This window comes from Scyliorhinus canicula, chromosome 7 (assembly GCF_902713615.1).
Source record: "Scyliorhinus canicula chromosome 7, sScyCan1.1, whole genome shotgun sequence".
Taxonomy (NCBI): Eukaryota; Metazoa; Chordata; class Chondrichthyes; order Carcharhiniformes; family Scyliorhinidae; genus Scyliorhinus; species Scyliorhinus canicula.
Genome location: NC_052152.1, coordinates 8,972,905 through 8,989,249, shown reverse-complemented (window position 1 = coordinate 8,989,249; position 16,345 = coordinate 8,972,905). Strand labels below are relative to the sequence as shown.

Here is a 16,345-nt window from a genome sequence, read left to right as displayed (position 1 = left end):
ATTATTGGTATTTCTTTTTAATGAGTTGTCACAAGAGGGCTGGGACCTTTCCGTTCACCACAGCAGCCTCAGTAATCACAGAATTGTTACAGCGTGGAAAGAGACCATTTGGCTTATTTCCTCAGCACTGAGCTGGTGGCTAGAAGTGTTGCATGCCGAGTTGTATCGGAAGTGAGCCGTTTTGATCAACAGGACCTTTTGCTTTACCAGTCGCAAAAGTATGTGTAATAGTTAATAAATCTCCCCTTGCAGTTGTCGACCCAACTTTTCCTGCAAAAGCAGAACACCAGAAACAAGAAATCAATCATAGAAAATCACAAAACCCCGGGTTTAGTGACATGAACTGTGGAGAGCATCAACTCCTTCCCTGAAATGGCCTATCGCTCCTCATGGAGCTGTTGATTCGTACTACGGCACAGCAGTACTTACCCCACACAGGAGCTGGCATGTGTGCCTGTTAATATTTATTTGATCTGCAAATTCCCCTGTATTATATTTTACCAGATTCCTTCAGCATAAAATGAACACACTGTAGGCCAACAGTAATTGGGGAAGGTGATGGACACATAAAGGCCAAAAAGAAGTCTGACATATTTAAACTGAGTCAATTTACAGACTGCTTGCTTATAGAATCATGGAATCATAGAAAGGTACAGCACAGAAGGAGGCTACTCAGGCCATCTTGTCTGTGCCGTTTCTAATCCACCTTCCTGCACCCGGTCCTTGGCCCTGTAGCTTAGAGCACTTAAGGTGCAGATCCAGGTACCTTTAAAAAGAGTTAAGGGTCTCTGCCTCCACCACCAACTCGGGCAGCGAATTCCAGGCTCCCACTACCCTGTGCGTAAAAAGGTTCTTCCTCATGTCCCCTCTACACCTTCTCCTTCGAATCTTGAATCTGTGTCCCCTAGTTCTAGAATTCTCCACCAAAGAGAACAATTTTATCCTGTGCACTCTATCTCTTCCCCTCATAATTCTGTACACCTCAATAAAGTCACCCCTTAGCCTTCTTTGTTCAAAGGAAAATAACCCCAACCTATCCAATCTCTCCTCGTAGCTACACTTTTCCAGCCCAGGCAACATTCTTGTAAACCTCCTCTGCACTCTCTCCAGAGCAATTACGTCCTTCCTGTAATGTAAAGACTGGAAGTGCACACAATACTCCAGTTGTGGATTCACCAGTGTTTTATACAATTCCAACATTATATCCTTTTATATTTTATACCTCTGCCCATGAAGGAGAGCATTCAATATGCTTTCTTAACAACCTTGTCTACTTGAACTGCTGCCTTGAGGGACCTGTGTACCTGTACTCCAAGATCTCTCAGTTCATCTTCCCCTCTTAGTATATTCCCGTTTATTGTGTACTCCCTATAACTATTCAATCCCCTGAAATGCAGGACCTCACACTTCTCAGTTTTAAATTGTATCTGCCACTTTATCGGCCACTCCACAAATCTATCTATAACATCCTGAAGGTTGTAACTATCCTCTACACTGTCCACCATGCGGCTAATCATTGTGTCATCTGCAAATTGCCTAATCATGTGCCCCAAATTCACTTCCAAATCATTAGTATATAACACAAACAGTAAGGGTCCCAACACTGAGCCCTGTGGAATAACTTTCCAATTGCAAGGGCAGCCATCAACCATGACCCTTTGTTTCCTGTCACTAAGCCAACTTTTTATCCAGTTTGCTACGTTGCCCTCTATCCCACGGGATTTCACTTTCTTGACCATTCTGCCCTGTGGGACTTTGTCAAATGCCTTTCTAAAATCCATGTACACTGCATCCACTGCATTACCTTCATCAACTGCTGTTTCATTGCTCCAGAGACCTAGGTTCAACTGACTGTGTGGAGTTTGCACTTTGTCCCCGTGTCTGCGTGGGTTTTCTCCAGGTGCTCTGGTTTCTTCCCGTAATCCAAAGATGTGCAGGTTAGGTGGAATGGCCTTGCTAAAATGCCCCTTATTGTCCAAAAGGTTATGTGTGGTTACAGGGAGAGATGGAGGCGTGGGCTTAAGTGGGATGCTGTTTCCAAGGGTGGGTGCAGACTCGATGGGCTGAATGGCCTCCTTCTGCACTGTAAATTCTATCCCTCTATAATCCTTCTTGTCAGTTCCTCAAAGAATTCAATAAAATTTGTGAGTCAAGACCTTAAACAATTCCACAGCATGGATATGTAAAAGGAAGGAATGTGATATGTGATTTTTACTATAATTGATTTCAATTGATGTAAAACAATATATTCTGTAACATGTCACTCAATATGACATTCTGTACAATACACCTTCACTGTGACACTTAATAACACACCCTCAATGTGAAACTCTCTATAACACACCCTCACTGTGACACTCTCTATAACACACCCTCACTGTGACACTCTCTATAACACACCCTCAATGTGACACTCTCTATAACACACCCTCACTGTGACACTCTCTATAACACACCCTCACTGTGACACTCTCTATAACACACCCTCACTGTGACACTCTCTATAACACACCCTCACTGTGACACTCTCTATAACATACCCTCACTGTGACACTCTCTATAACACACCCTCACTGTGACACTCTCTATAACACACCCTCACTGTGACACTCTCTGTAACACACCCTCACTGTGACACTCTCTGTAACACACTCTCACTGTGGCACTCTTTATAACACACCCTCACTGTCACTCTCTCTATAACACACCCTCACTGTAACACTCTCGATAACACACCCTCACTGTGACACACTCTATAACACACCCTCACTGTGACACTCTCTATAACACACCCTCACTGTGACACTCTCTATAACAGACCCTCACTGTGACACACTCTAGAACACACCCTCACTGTGACACTCTCTGTAACACACCCTCACTGTCACACTCTCTAGTACACACCCTCCCTGATCCCTGAAATAACGGTGATTTCTGCTTGTGCCGATGCTGTTGTTGCAATATTTGTAACCTGAATATGGAAGCCAGAAATTCCCTCACTCAATTACAGCCTCATTATTTGCAAACAGAGTGAGAGAAAAATAGGTTGCGACTTGAACATACCAGGCTTCCATTCCTTGTTGGTTCACTATTATTGCTGCACAGTCAATGTCCGTTTGTATGTCCTGACCATTTTTCAGGAAGACTACAATCAAAAACGAAAAGTATTACAATCAACGTTTGTATCTTTATTACGATTCAATGCAGAATTCCGAAAGCTCGAGGTTTAGAGGTCTCAAGTGTGCAGGTTGCCGGTTATTTCAAATGTTGTGATGGAGTTGGAGAGCCCGAGGGTATTCTGTGAGCTGCAATATGGTGCCGATAGTGCACCCCCACCTGGGGGGTTTCCCGGTGGTATGGGGTGGCTTCAATGGGGAATCCCATTGACCGCGGCAGGAACAGAGAATCCCGTCACCAGCGAGCAGTGTGCCGCCTCCCGCTGCCGAGAAGCTCGCGGCTGGAGGACCGGAGAAGCCAGCCCATGGTTTGAAATCCCACTGCGGCTGCTGGGGCACTTAAATTCAATTCATTAAATAAAATGTGAATTAAAAAGCTAGCTTCAGTAATAATGACCACACGGCCATTGGATTGTCACAAAACCCATCTAGCTCATTAATGTTGTTCTAGAAAATACAGAAAAGGTGTCATTTGAAACATTGAAGTCTGGCAATATCTGGTCTGAGAGGGTACAGGGAAAGAATAAACATTTTAAATAAGACACTTTCCCTGCCCTTGGCGCCTGTCTGTCTCCCGCCCCAGCGCTCAGGTTTTAACAGAAGAGGAAAGTATCCAAGCCACAACAGACATATTTGAAAATAGATTGAATAAATTATTGGAAGAAAAGGAGACCATTTTACATAGAACTGCTGCACCAAATTTGAGAGCTGTTGAAAAACAGCAAAATGTGTGGGATAAGTTTCAAGAGTCAGTGTATGCATTTGAATCAAGCAGAAAGAAAGCTAGGATAAGCAGACAGGATTTTGAATATGTCAAAAGAAGAAGATATGGTTAGTTTAACCAGTGCTTTGAGCATATCTCAGTGAAAATTGATCAGATCTACAAGATGATCTGTCAAAATACCAGCGCTCAGGCCCTCCCCTCACCATGCCGCTTTAAGCCCCGTAGCCCATCCCCTATCAGAGGTCCCGATCTTTCCCGCCAAAAAAGTATCAAGTGCGGGCTCCTCCTTCCCCCCACCCACGAGGCAGCAGCAAGGAGGAGAGCAGAACGCGAGAGAGCAGCAGCTGGAGAGGTCAGAACGGAGCACAGAGGAAGGAGGACAGAAAACAGAGATCCAGCATCAGGAGAGAAGAGGAGGAGAGAGAGAGAGAGAGAGAGAACTCGGTCATGGGAAAGGCAAGGCAAGCAGCCGAGTATAAACTGTAATAGATCTAAAGAAGGCTAGGATTTAAAGTTAAAATGTTAAGGTGGGTCTGAAGGTCCCTACAACCAACCAGACAGCATCCAGAATCACTAATCTTTTTACCTTTCTGTAAAGAAAGTGTTTGCAACTTTAAGAAAAAAGTATAATAATAAAATAACTTAACCTGAAAAAGTGGTTATTAGCTTACTTCACTTCCTTAATAACGCAGGACCCAGGACATCGATGCTATTAAGGGGTAAGTAGGTAAAATTCTTCGGTAAAGGTATGGGTTATACCGGGGGATAACTTGAAAAGATAGTTTGACCTGAATAGCACCCACCGAAGCCTGCATCGGAGTCAGGGAGTGAGAATCCCTGTTCACCATTTAGAATATTGGCCCTTTTTGGTATAGGGGGAATTCTAAGACAGAGTGGTGAATTTGCAAAAACAATGTTCTTTGTGGAAGGAAAGCCGGGAACCTCTAGCTGTGTCTCCAAACCCTCAGCAATGTAGTTCACTACCCCGCAAAATGGCTTAGCAAGCTCAACACTACCTACCCATAAGCAGTGAATACTGCCTTTACAGTGGTCCCATCCCCGTGCATGAATAATTTTAAAATGTAATACCCTGGTGGCCACATTATTTTGATGGCTGATAGACTTGCTCTTCCCCATAGGTGAAACATTACTGTGAGAGCTTCTATTAATACATCTATTACACCGTGGGGCGGCACAGTAGCTCATTGGTAGCACTGTTGCCTCACAGCTCCAGGGTCCCATGTTCGATTCCCGGCTTGGGTCACTGTCTGTGCGGAGTCTGCATGTTCTTCCTGTGACTGCGTGGGTTTGCTCCGGTTTCCTCCCACAAGTCCCGAAAGATGTGCTGTTAGGTGAATTGGACATTCTGAATTATCCCTCTGTGTACCCGAACAGGCGCCGGAGTGTGGCGACGACGGGCTTTTCACAGCAACTTCATTGTAATGTTGATGTTAGCCTACTTGTGACACCAATAAAGATTATTATTATTAGACCAATGGAAAAGAGACCCAGTCTTTTCAATCTTTCTAAGAGTCTAACAGTTTTGTACCGTCTCTATTGCTTCCGAATCCTTTTCATAACATAGCAATCAAAACTGTGCACTGCACTCCAACTGCATATTCCTTATTTGCAAAAGAAATGAGAAATTGAACACTTAATTGTACTGTTCACCCACCGTTGCAGTTCATGTTACAGCCATTGGGACTGTTTGGAAACTGTGTATCTGCACACCACCATTGACTGTGTATCTGAAAGATCCCATAGTATGCTAACTGGATCATTCCATTATTGCCTCTCTCGTCGTATTTTGCGAGTGTGTTGTACTTACTCGCGTGGTGGGCCATACATACCCCTGGAATTAAAATGAACACAAGGCGTTGTAGGTTAGTACATGTGAAAACACTGCACCACGCAGACTGGGTGGGGCAGTCTCCAGTAAATCTTGTCTTAGCTGCACCCAGGTGAATTCTCACTTGTGTTCAACCACCATAACGTAAACATAAATGGAGCAATCAAAGTGAGAGAAAGAATGAAAAATAGCTGCATGGGATAGGGTACTGGACCTCTCTTATTGACAGTCGGTTTAGTTAATGGCAGTCATTGTGGGAACTGGAGAAGTAGAAAAATTGGGACTTTATTTGGTTGATTATCTTTCCTGTTCTGCCGATGGTGACTCTCACAGAGAGTTCCGTTCATGAGTGTCTGTATCTGTTTCCACCAATGAGCCTAAGAGTTGCATATGTGGAAAGTTATTCACTCTTATACAGCTAAACCAACCCTACCCTTGTTAAAGGCGGAATACTGCAGATGCTGGAAATCAGAAACATATGCCACAAACACTTGAAATACTCTGCACGGTTGCACAGTGGTCAGCATTGTTGCTTCACAGTGCCAGGGTCTCATGTTCGATTCCCGGCTTGGGTTCACTGTCTGCGCGGAGTCTGCACGTTCTTCCTGTGTCTGCGTGGGTTTGCTCCGGGTGCTCCGGTTTCCTCCCACAAGTCCCGAAAGACGTGTTGTTAGGTGAATTGGACGTTCTGAATTCTCCCTCAGTGTGCCCGAACAGGCGCCGGAATGTGGTGACTAGGGGCTTCTCACAGTAACTTCATTGCAGTGTTAATGTAAGCCTACTGGTGACACTAATAATAAGATTATTATCATCTGCCTGGTCTCCTGCAAATTTATAGTATTTCTGCTTGTTAAATATTTATATCCTGATAAAGGTGAAAAAGTTTCATCGTGCTTTAGCCTCCAACCCCCAACACAGACAAAATGCATGGGAGATTTAAGATCCGTCTCCACAGCCTAGGCCTAAATTTGCTTTTAGGAATGGGTGTGAGGGGGAGGATTGGGAGTGGGGGTGGGGGAGGGGGGGGGGGGGGGGGGGAGGGGGTTGCCCTGATGTGGGATCGACTAACAGGTCAAAATTATTCCAAAGTGGATCAATAAATTGCCTCAATTTCTATTTGTTTTTGCAGGCGTGTTATTAACTGGCTGCATTGTAAATCATACTGAAGGAATAAGGAATTGGGCATGATAAAGAGAGTGACCTCAAATGTTGGAGTAAAGGGGCGGCACGGTGGCGCAGTGGGTTAGCATTGCCGCCTCACGGCGCTGAGGTCCCAGGTTCGATCCCGGCTCTGGGTCACTGCCCGTGTGGAGTTTGCACATTCTCCCCGTGTCTGCGTGGGTTTCGCCCTCACAACCCAAAGATGACTAGGTGGATTGGCCACGCTAAATAGCCCCTTAATTGGAAAAATGAATTGGGTACACTAAATTTTTTTTTTTGAATGTTGGAGTAAATATAAAAATTCCTTCAAACATATTGCAACAGGAGGCAGGGGGCAGTGAACACCCATTCCTTTGCCTGCCCTAATCCTGTGGCTAAGTGTCGATCTCCCTCTGGTGGCTCAGCTGAGATGCATGTGACCATCCAAAATGGACGACCTGGGAAAGAGCAGCTGGTCCGTCAGCTCTGCCTCACACCCGGATGACTCATCCACCATGACCAAACAATTCTTCCCCACAACACCCTCACCATCCTCCATTACACTCATGGCCACTGCACAGGGCTAAATCGCTGGCTTTGAAAGCAGACCAAGGCAGGCCAGCAGCACGGTTCGAGTCCCGTAACAGCCTCCCCGAACAGGTGCCGGAATGTTGCGACTAGGGGCTTTTCACAGTAACTTCATTTGAAGCCTACTCGTGACAATAAGCGATTTTCATTTCATTTTCATTTTTCAAAAAGCACAGAAAGCCAGAGACAATGAGGGAGAAAAAAACTCATTGGGGGGGTGGGTGGGTGGAGGGGGGGAAGGGCAGGGAGCCTTCTCGAATCCCTCTGCCAATCAACGCCAGTCTAGGAGATCAGACGGTGATCGGACTAAGCATTATCTATAAAGATACTGACCTTCTAAACAGAGTGAACGCTGCCCCAGTCAGGAACCAATCCAGCTCTCTTAGTTGAAACCCAAAGATCGCTTTACTCAGTTGAGAGCAAACTCACACATATTGCTCAGCCTCACAGTGTAACATGCACTCACCCACTCACTGACAGAACTAAGAACTATACAAGCCAAACACATCACAGCCCGAGATTACATTTGGCACTATTAGCAAATTCAAATTCCCAAATTCGAGCGATCGCCTCCTTACTTTCTGACCATTGATGGATTAGTCCACCCCTTAAATCTGTAGAGGGGACACTCCGTGGTGATGTTCAGCATTTGTTGTGTCTTTCCACAAGAGCAGGAGGGGATTGTGCTGAGGCCCCAGTAGGGCAGGTTGGCTGCACAGTGACCCTGGCCAATCCTGAACCTGTTTAGCTGGGACCATTCTCACCGGGGCAGTTCAAAGTCTGCCCTTGGACAGACGGGGTTGTCACAAGGAACTTCGAAGTGACTTCCCCTGTTTCCTACTCCTTGATCAAAAAGATGTTTGCTGCTAGATCTTGCTCAGGAAGCTAGTTCCGTAAGTAGACTCTGAGATGGAAAGCAGACAGTTGGTGGGTTGAATAGAGGCGGAATGGTGCACAATGGTTTACACTGCTGCCTCACAGCGCCAGGGATCTGGATTTGATTCTGACCTGTGGCGTTTGCACGTTCTCTCCATGTCTGCGTGAGTTTCCTCCGGGTGCTCCGGTTTCCTCCCACAGTCCAAAGATGTGCAGGTTAGATGGATTGGCTATGATAAATTTCCCCTCAGTGTCCGAAGATAATGTGGGGTTACGGAGATGGGGCAGGGAGTGGGCCTGGGTAAGGTGTGCTTTCAGAGGGTCGGTGCAGACTCATTGGGCCGAATGGCCTCCCTCTGCACTGCCGGGACTTCATGATTCTATGAATAGGTCATCACGGAGAGTGGTAAGTGAGGTGCAGCAATCTGTCGGTGCCCAGCTCGCGATGGGGAAGCAAATGATGCTGAATTCGAAGAGAGGCTGACATGAAAGAGCCCCCTTGAGAAATCCCCGCCCGCCCGGAACTGGCCGTCTCAACACTGAGCAGCCCTCCAGCTTTGAGGCAAAGGAAATGCTCTCTGAATCCTACAACTTAATTTGGCGGGGCCAGGCGAAACCTCGCTTAGTTCTGCTTTGACAACATAGAGAAAGGGTACTTACAGTCCGCCACGCTGTATTTGGTGAACGCAGTCAGTATGGAATCCTTTACAGCTCTCGCAACTTCACAGCGTTTAAGGATTGTGGCGCTGGAGACCGTGAGGAGGATGCTGAGGGCAATAAGGCTCTTCATCTTCTCAGCAGGCGATGTGTTCGGAGTTTGGCAGTGACTGCACTTTTATGTAGGACTGTGCCTCTAGCTATCAGTCCCACAAAGCTAATCAAACAAGAACCTGGGAAAAATAAAGATAAAACTATGTTTGCCAGATTACTATTGAGTTTGGAATGGCGGGCTGTCATTTAACAAACATTGCAATGCAAGGGGTGGGAGACAAGAACACAAGGGGGTTGGAATTTGCGGTGAGGCATATTGCACGGCGCACCCACCATGCCCACTTGGAAGAGATATTCGTCCTGAACAAACAGCCCAATTGATAAGTAACCACACCCCGCTCCCAATACCTTCCAACCTTTGTTTAAAACATCTGTTTTAAAATCGACCATTATATCCTGCACGCCTGCATTTTCTGGCAGTGGAGGTGGATTGAGGATGCAGGTGAATTGTGGATTGACGGGGCAGCACGGTAGCACACGTGGATAGCACTGTGGGTTCACAGCGCCAGGGTCCCAGGTTTGATTCCCCGCTGGGTCACTGCCTGTGTGGAGTCTGCACGTTTTCCCCATGCCCAAAGCACCCTGCCCGGGGGGTGGTGTTTCCTCAACGTCCCCTTGCCTCTCTTCCGTTGGGGCCTGAGCGTGATGTCGTGGAGAATGACTTGGGGCATCAACCACATCTCACCGGTGACGGTGAGATGACGATGGAGCCAGGCGTGCCAGCAGCTCCCGAGCTGGTATTCAGGGGCACTAGGCTGACTGGGTCAGGGGTATCTGGACCTGACCACTGTCTCACTGTCCTATTTGTCCTTTTTCTGCACCTTGCGGTCATGCATGTGCTCCCTCACCTCCACTGCAGCAGCCGAGGGAGAGGGGGTGCTGGCATGGGTGTAGTTGCAGAGTCAGTGGGGAGAGGGGGTGCCGGCATGGGTGTAGTTGCAGAGTCAGTGGGGAGAGGGGGTGCTGGCATGGGTGTAGTTGCAGAGTCAGTGGGGAGAGGGGGTGCTGGCATGGGTGCAGTTGCAGAGTCAGTGGGGAGAGGGGGTGCTGGCACGGGTGCAGTTGCAGAGTCAGTGGGGAGAGGGGGTGCTGGCACGGGTGCAGTTGCACCGTCAGTGGGGAGAGTGGGTGCTGGCATGGGTGTAGTTGCAGAGTCAGTGGGGAGAGGGGGTGCCGGCATGGGTGTAGTTGCAGAGTCAGTGGGGAGAGGGGGTGCTGGCATGGGTGTAGTTGCACCGTCAGTGGGGAGAGGGGGTGCTGGCATGGGTGTAGTTGCAGAGTCAGTGGAGAGAGGGGGTGCTGGCATGGGTGTAGTTGCAGAGTCAGTGGAGAGAGGGGGTGCTGGCATGGGTGTAGTTGCAGAGTCAGTGGGGAGAGGGGGTGCCGGCATGGGTGCAGTTGCAGAGTCAGTGGAGAGAGGGGGTGCTGGCATGGGTGTAGTTGCAGAGTCAGTGGAGAGAGGGGGTGCTGGCATGGGTGTAGTTGCACAGTCAGTGGGGAGAGGGGGTGCCGGCATGGGTGTAGTTGCACAGTCAGTGGGGAGAGGGGGTGCCGGCATGGGTGCAGTTGCAGAGTCAGTGGGGAGAGGGGGTGCCGGCATGGGTGTAGTTGCAGAGTCAGTGGGGAGAGGGGGTGCCGGCACGGGTGTAGTTGCAGAGTCAGTGGGGAGAGGGGGTGCCGGCATGGGTGCAGTTGCAGAGTCAGTGGGGAGAGGGGGTGCCGGCATGGGTGTAGTTGCAGAGTCAGTGGAGAGAGGGGGTGCCGGCACGGGTGCAGTTGCAGAGTCAGTGGGGAGAGGGGGTGCCGGCATGGGTGTAGTTGCAGAGTCAGTGGGGAGAGGGGGTGCTGGCATGGGTGCAGTTGCAGAGTCAGTGGGGAGAGGGGCAGCAGGGTAGTTACTACACTCACCCTAATGTGGCTGCTGTGGTTGCCGCAGTGTGGGGTCAGACAGGGAGGGCGGGGTGTCTGAGGTGGAGGAGTGAGAAGGGAAATGAGTAAACGATGGATACGAGGGGCACAGGAGGATAGGGCAACATAACTGCTAAGTGGGAAGCTAGTGGAAAGAGGAAAAGTCTTTGGCCCGGAGAGGACCCAGCAGAACCTCAATCCACAGCAGTCCCACTCCCACCCCGGGTGTTAGGTGCATGGGCAGGGCAATGCAGAGCCTTCAGCCCAGGCCGGGCCCTGCAACACAGAGACAGGCAGCACGGTCCCACCTCCACCTTGGTCTCAAAGAGAATGGCCGTCGATGAAAATAGGCTCCAAGTCTTCCTCTCTCTCTCTCCTGGACATCAGGTCTCTCCTACTTCCTGCCACTTCTCTCTCCTCTCTTCCCTTTCTCCCTCAGGCAGGCAGGCTGGGAGACAAGCAGGAAAGGGGAGAGGCAACACTTACCCCTCACTCTCCCTCTCTCCTCCTCCAGGCAGGCAGACAAACTTCCCCCTTCTTCTTCTCCCCTCTTCCTTCTTTCCTCTCCTCCAGGCAGTCAGTCAGTCAGGCAGAAAACAACCATATATAGAGGCAGCAGCCGAAGGAGCAGTAAGCAGCAGAAGGCCAAGCAAGCAGGCAGTTGTACAGAAAAATGGAGGAGTTCCCAGAACACATGGCTGACACAGCCACTTTGCAGCTGCGATGGACAGCCCGGTAGGACAGTGGCTAGCACTGTGGCTTCACAGCGTCAGGGTCTCAGGTTCGATTCCCCGCTGGGTCACTGCCTGTGCGGAGTCTGCACGTTCTCCTCGTGTCTGCATGGGTTTCACTGAATGCACCAGGAATGCACTGGCTGAGAATGTGTAGGAGGCAGATTCAATCATGGCTTTCAAAAGGGGATTGGATAGAACAGAAAACATTTGCCACGCTTCAGGAAACAAGGAGGGGAGCATTCATTGCCCATCCCTAGTTACCCTTGAGGAAGTGGTGGTGAGCTGCCTTCTCGAACTGCTGCAGTCCATGTGGTGTAGGTACACCCACAGTGCTTTTAGGGAGGGAGTTCCAGGACTTTGACCCAGCAGCAGTGAAGGAACGATGATATATTTTCAAGTCAGGATGGCGAGTGACTTTGAGGGGAACTTCCAAGTGGTGGGCTTCCCAGGTTCTGCTGCCCTTGTCCTACTAGATAGCTGTGGTCGTGGGTTTGGAAGGTGCTGCCTAAGGAGCCTTAGTAAGTTCCTGCAGTGGAGGTTGTAGATGGTACAGACTGTGGCTCGGTGGTGGAGAGAGTGAATGTTTGTGGATGGGGTGCCAATCAAGCGGGGCTGCTTTGTCCTGGATGGTGTTGAGCTTCTTGAGTGTTGTTGGAGCTGCGCTCATCCAAGTAAGTGGAGAGTATTCCATCACACTCCTAGACTTGTGCCTTGTAGGTTGTGGATAGCCTGTGGTGGTCAGGAGGTGAGTTATTCACTGCAGGATTCCCTTGAACTGCTCTTGTAGCCACAGTGTTTATATAGCTAGTCCGATTCCATTTCTGATCAATAGTCACCCCCAGGATGTTGGGATTCAGTGATGGTAATGCCATTCAATATCCAGAGGCAATTGTTGATTCTCTGTTATTGGAGATGGTGCTAGCCTGGCACTTGTGTGGCATGAATGTTACTTGCCACTTGTCAGCCCAAGCCTGAATATTGTCCAGGTATTGCACGTGGACTGCTTCGGTGTCTGCGGGGTCGCGAATGGTGATGAACATTGTGCAATCATCATTTTATGGCAGTATGTTGTATCTGTATCTTGAAGTAATATGACTGATATTACTGTAGATGTTTGAAGCATCTATATCTACCTCACCTCTACGCCAGGGATATAATTAGTCAAGTCAGCCCTAAAATCCTTTTCTCTCTGTATTCCATTGAGGAAGAAAGGCTCTATGAGACCTGATACATCATCCGTGACTAAGATAGTTATGTATCTTATCAAATTGATAGGAAAAGCCTACAATACTGCAAATATCTGTGGCAGGTCAGAAGATTGGACAGATTTTTGAAATCAGCAAAGAAGGGCTAAAAAGGTAAGATGGAGAAATTACAATATGTAATTTCTTGAGTAATAAGGTGGCTGAGCTTGCAGCATGGGTTGGTACCTGGGATCTCGATGTTGTGGCGATTTCGGAGACATGGGTAGAGCAGGGACAGGAATGGTTGTTGCAGGTTCCAGGATTTAGATGTTTCTGTAAGAACAGAGAAGATGGTAAAAGAGGGGGGGGGGGGGGGGGGGGGGGGGGGGTGGCATTGTTAATCAAGGAAAGTATTACGGCGGTAGAAAGGACGCTTGAGGACTCGTCTACTGAGATAGTATGGGCCGAGGTTAGGAACAGTAGAGGAGAGGTCACCCTGTTGGGAGTTGTCTATAGACCTCCGAATAGTTCCAGAGATGTAGATGAAAGGATTGCAAAGATGATTCTCGACAGGAGCGAGAGTAACAGGGTAGTTGTTATGGGGGACTTTAACTTTCCAAATATTGACTGGAAATACTATAGTTCGAGTACTATAGAACATAGAACATAGAACATAGAACAGTACAGCACAGAACAGGCCCTTCGGCCCTCGATGTTGTGCCGAGCAATGATCACCCTACCTAAACCCACGTAACCCGTATACCCGTAACCCAACAATCCCCCCATTAACCTTACACTACGGGCAATTTAGCATGGCCAATCCACCTAACCCGCACATCTTTGGACTGTGGGAGGAAACCGGAGCACCCGGAGGAAACCCACGCACACACGGGGAGGACGTGCAGACTCCACACAGACAGTGACCCAGCCGGGAATCGAACCTGGGACCCTGGAGCTGTGAAGCATTGATGCTAACCACCATGCTACCGTGAGGCCCCAAGTGATCCCACTGGTCACATGTGGTGGAGAAGATTAATTAATCATGTGTAGAGCAGATATAGCTTATAGCCTAGCTGCACAGTGGCTGGAAGATGGGTTAGTAAATTTGCAGATGACACGAAGGTCGGTGGAGTTGTGGATAGTGCTGAAGGATGTTATAGGATACAGAGGGACATAGATAAGCTGCAGAGCTGGGCTGAGAGGTGGCAGATGGAGTTTAATGCGGAAAAGTGTGAGGTGGTTCACTTTGGAAGGAGTAACAGGAATGCAGAGTACTGGGCCAATGGCAAGATTCTTGGTAGTGTAGATGAACAGAGAGATCTTGGCATCCAGGTACATAAATCCCTGAAAGTTGCCACCCAGGTTAATAGGGCTGTTGAGAAGGCATATGGTGTGCTAGCCTTTATAAGCAGGGGGATTGAGTTTCGGAACCACAAGGTCATGCTGCAGCTGTACATAACTCTGGTGCGGCCGCACCTGGAGTACTGCGTGCAATTCTGGTCACCACATTATAGGAAGGATGTGGAAGCTTTGGAAAGGGTTCAGAGGAGATTTACTAGGATGTTGCCTGGTATGGAGGGAAGGTCTTACGAGGAAAGGCTCAGGGAATTGAGGTTGTTTTCGTTAGAGAGGAGAAGGCTGAGAGGTGACTTAATAGAGACATATAAGATAGTCAGAGGGTTAGATAGGGTGGACAGTGAGAGCCTTTTTCCTCGGATGGTGATGACCAACACGAGGGGACATAGCTTTAAATTGAGGGGTGATAGATATAGGACAGATATCAGAGGCAGTTTCTTTACTCAGAGAGTAGTAGGGGTGTGGAACGCCCTGCCTGCAACAGTAGTAGACTCGCCAACTTTAAGGGCATTTAAGTGGTCACTGGATAGACATATGGATGAAAATGGAATAGTGTAGGTCAGATAGGCTTCAGATGGTTTCACAGGTCGGCGCAACATCGAGGGCCGAAGGGCCCGTACTGCGCTGTAGTGTTCTATGTTCTATGTGAGAAAGCTGGTGAGAAATATAACAATAGGTAGTTTGCGAGCTGACAAGTATTTAAAAGGAAAAGAGTAGCGAGAGTGAGTGTTGGGAAACCAAGGAAAAGGCAGAAGTGTTGAACAGATTTTTTGGCCAAACCTTGCCGGCCATTCCCACCAGAGGGTTCTTCTGGTGCTGCCGACGGCAACCTCGGTGGAGAAGGGGGCCAGAAACGGGGAAGACCCATTAACAGCGGTGAGATGAGATGCTCCCACCACCAGCTAATTGTGAACAGCCTCTGTCACGGTAAAACTGAGGGAGTGGAGGGAGGGGGGGGGGTGAAAACTCCAGCCCTCTGTATCATTGCAGGGATTGACACAGAGATCAATTCCAAGAGTATTTGAAAATAAAGTAAAAAAAGGGATGGAAAACTTAAAATAATCCTAATTACGAGAGAAAGGGTATTGGAATAACCATTAAGATGAAAGATGGCAAGTCACCTGGACTTGATGGCCTGAATCCATGGGTCCTTAAAGAAGTGGCTGCATTTGTTGTGATCTTTCGAAATTCCCTCGATTCTGGAAAGGTCCCAGAAGATCAGAAATTTGCAAGTGTGACAGCCTCTATTGAAGAGAGAGAGGGAGACAGCAAGCAGGAAATTATAGCCCAGTTAGAACATCTGTCATAGGGAAAATGTTATTAAGGAGATAATAACGTGACATTTACAAATTGATAGTATAAGCAGGCTGAGTATGTACATGGGAAATTGTGTGTGATTAGGTTTTAGGGTTCTTTGAGGGAAAAACAATGCGGGTAAAGAGGAACCTGGAGAAGTGGTGTACTTGGATTTCCAAATGTCATTTAATAGGGTGCCACACCAAAGGTTACTGCACAAAGTAAGAGCTCATAATTTAGGGGGCAGGATATCAGCAGCTATAGAGGATTGATTAGCTAACAGGAAGCAGAGAGTATGGATGAATGGGTCACTCCCAGTTTGGCCTGCTATAATTAGGCCAGTGCCAAAGGGACTCGTTCTGCAGTCTCGATTATTTAGAATCTACATTGAACAGAAAGTGCAGAAGGAGGCCATTCGGCCCATTGGGTCTGCATCAACCCACTTCAGCCCCCACGTCCACTCTCTCTACATGACCCAATAACCCTTCCTAACCTTTTTGGTCATGAAGGGCAATTTAGCATGGCTAATACACGTCTTTGGACTGTGGGAGGAAACCGGAGCACCTGGAGGAAACCCACGCAGACACAGGGAGATCGTGCAGACTCCGCACAGACAGTGACCCAGCGGGGAATTGAACCTGGGACCCTGGTGCTGAGAAGCCACAGTGCTATCCACTTGTGCTATCGTGCTGCCCACAAAATTGATGTCCCACATCAATGGCTTTGGTGTGTTTTTTCACTAC

The 16,345-nt window shown here is 48.3% G+C and overlaps 1 protein-coding gene across 1 annotated transcript; it reads right to left on the bottom strand.

Moving 5' to 3' along the window:
- Nucleotides 1–9,242, bottom strand: LOC119968724 (lysozyme C, milk isozyme-like). The gene is made up of 4 exons (XM_038801360.1): nt 9,014–9,242; nt 5,576–5,752; nt 3,064–3,145; nt 1–270 (listed from the first exon to the last, which is right to left on the bottom strand). The coding sequence occupies exons 1-4, from the start codon at nt 9,141–9,143 to the stop codon at nt 204–206; spliced, it is 456 nt and encodes a 151-aa protein (XP_038657288.1). The 5' UTR covers nt 9,144–9,242; the 3' UTR covers nt 1–203.
- Between the last annotated feature and the right edge of the window lie 7,103 nt (nt 9,243–16,345).

Coding starts and splice junctions, on each gene's coding strand:
- LOC119968724 (XM_038801360.1), bottom strand. CDS start 9,143: ATGAAGAGCCTTATTGCCCTCAGCATCCTCCTCACGGTCTCCAGCGCC. Junction 5,753..9,013: donor CAAATACAGCGTGGCGGACT/GTAAGTACCCTT, acceptor TTTTAATTCCAG/GGGTATGTATGGCCCACCAC. Junction 3,146..5,575: donor CTGTAACATGAACTGCAACG/GTGGGTGAACAG, acceptor TTTTGATTGTAG/TCTTCCTGAAAAATGGTCAG.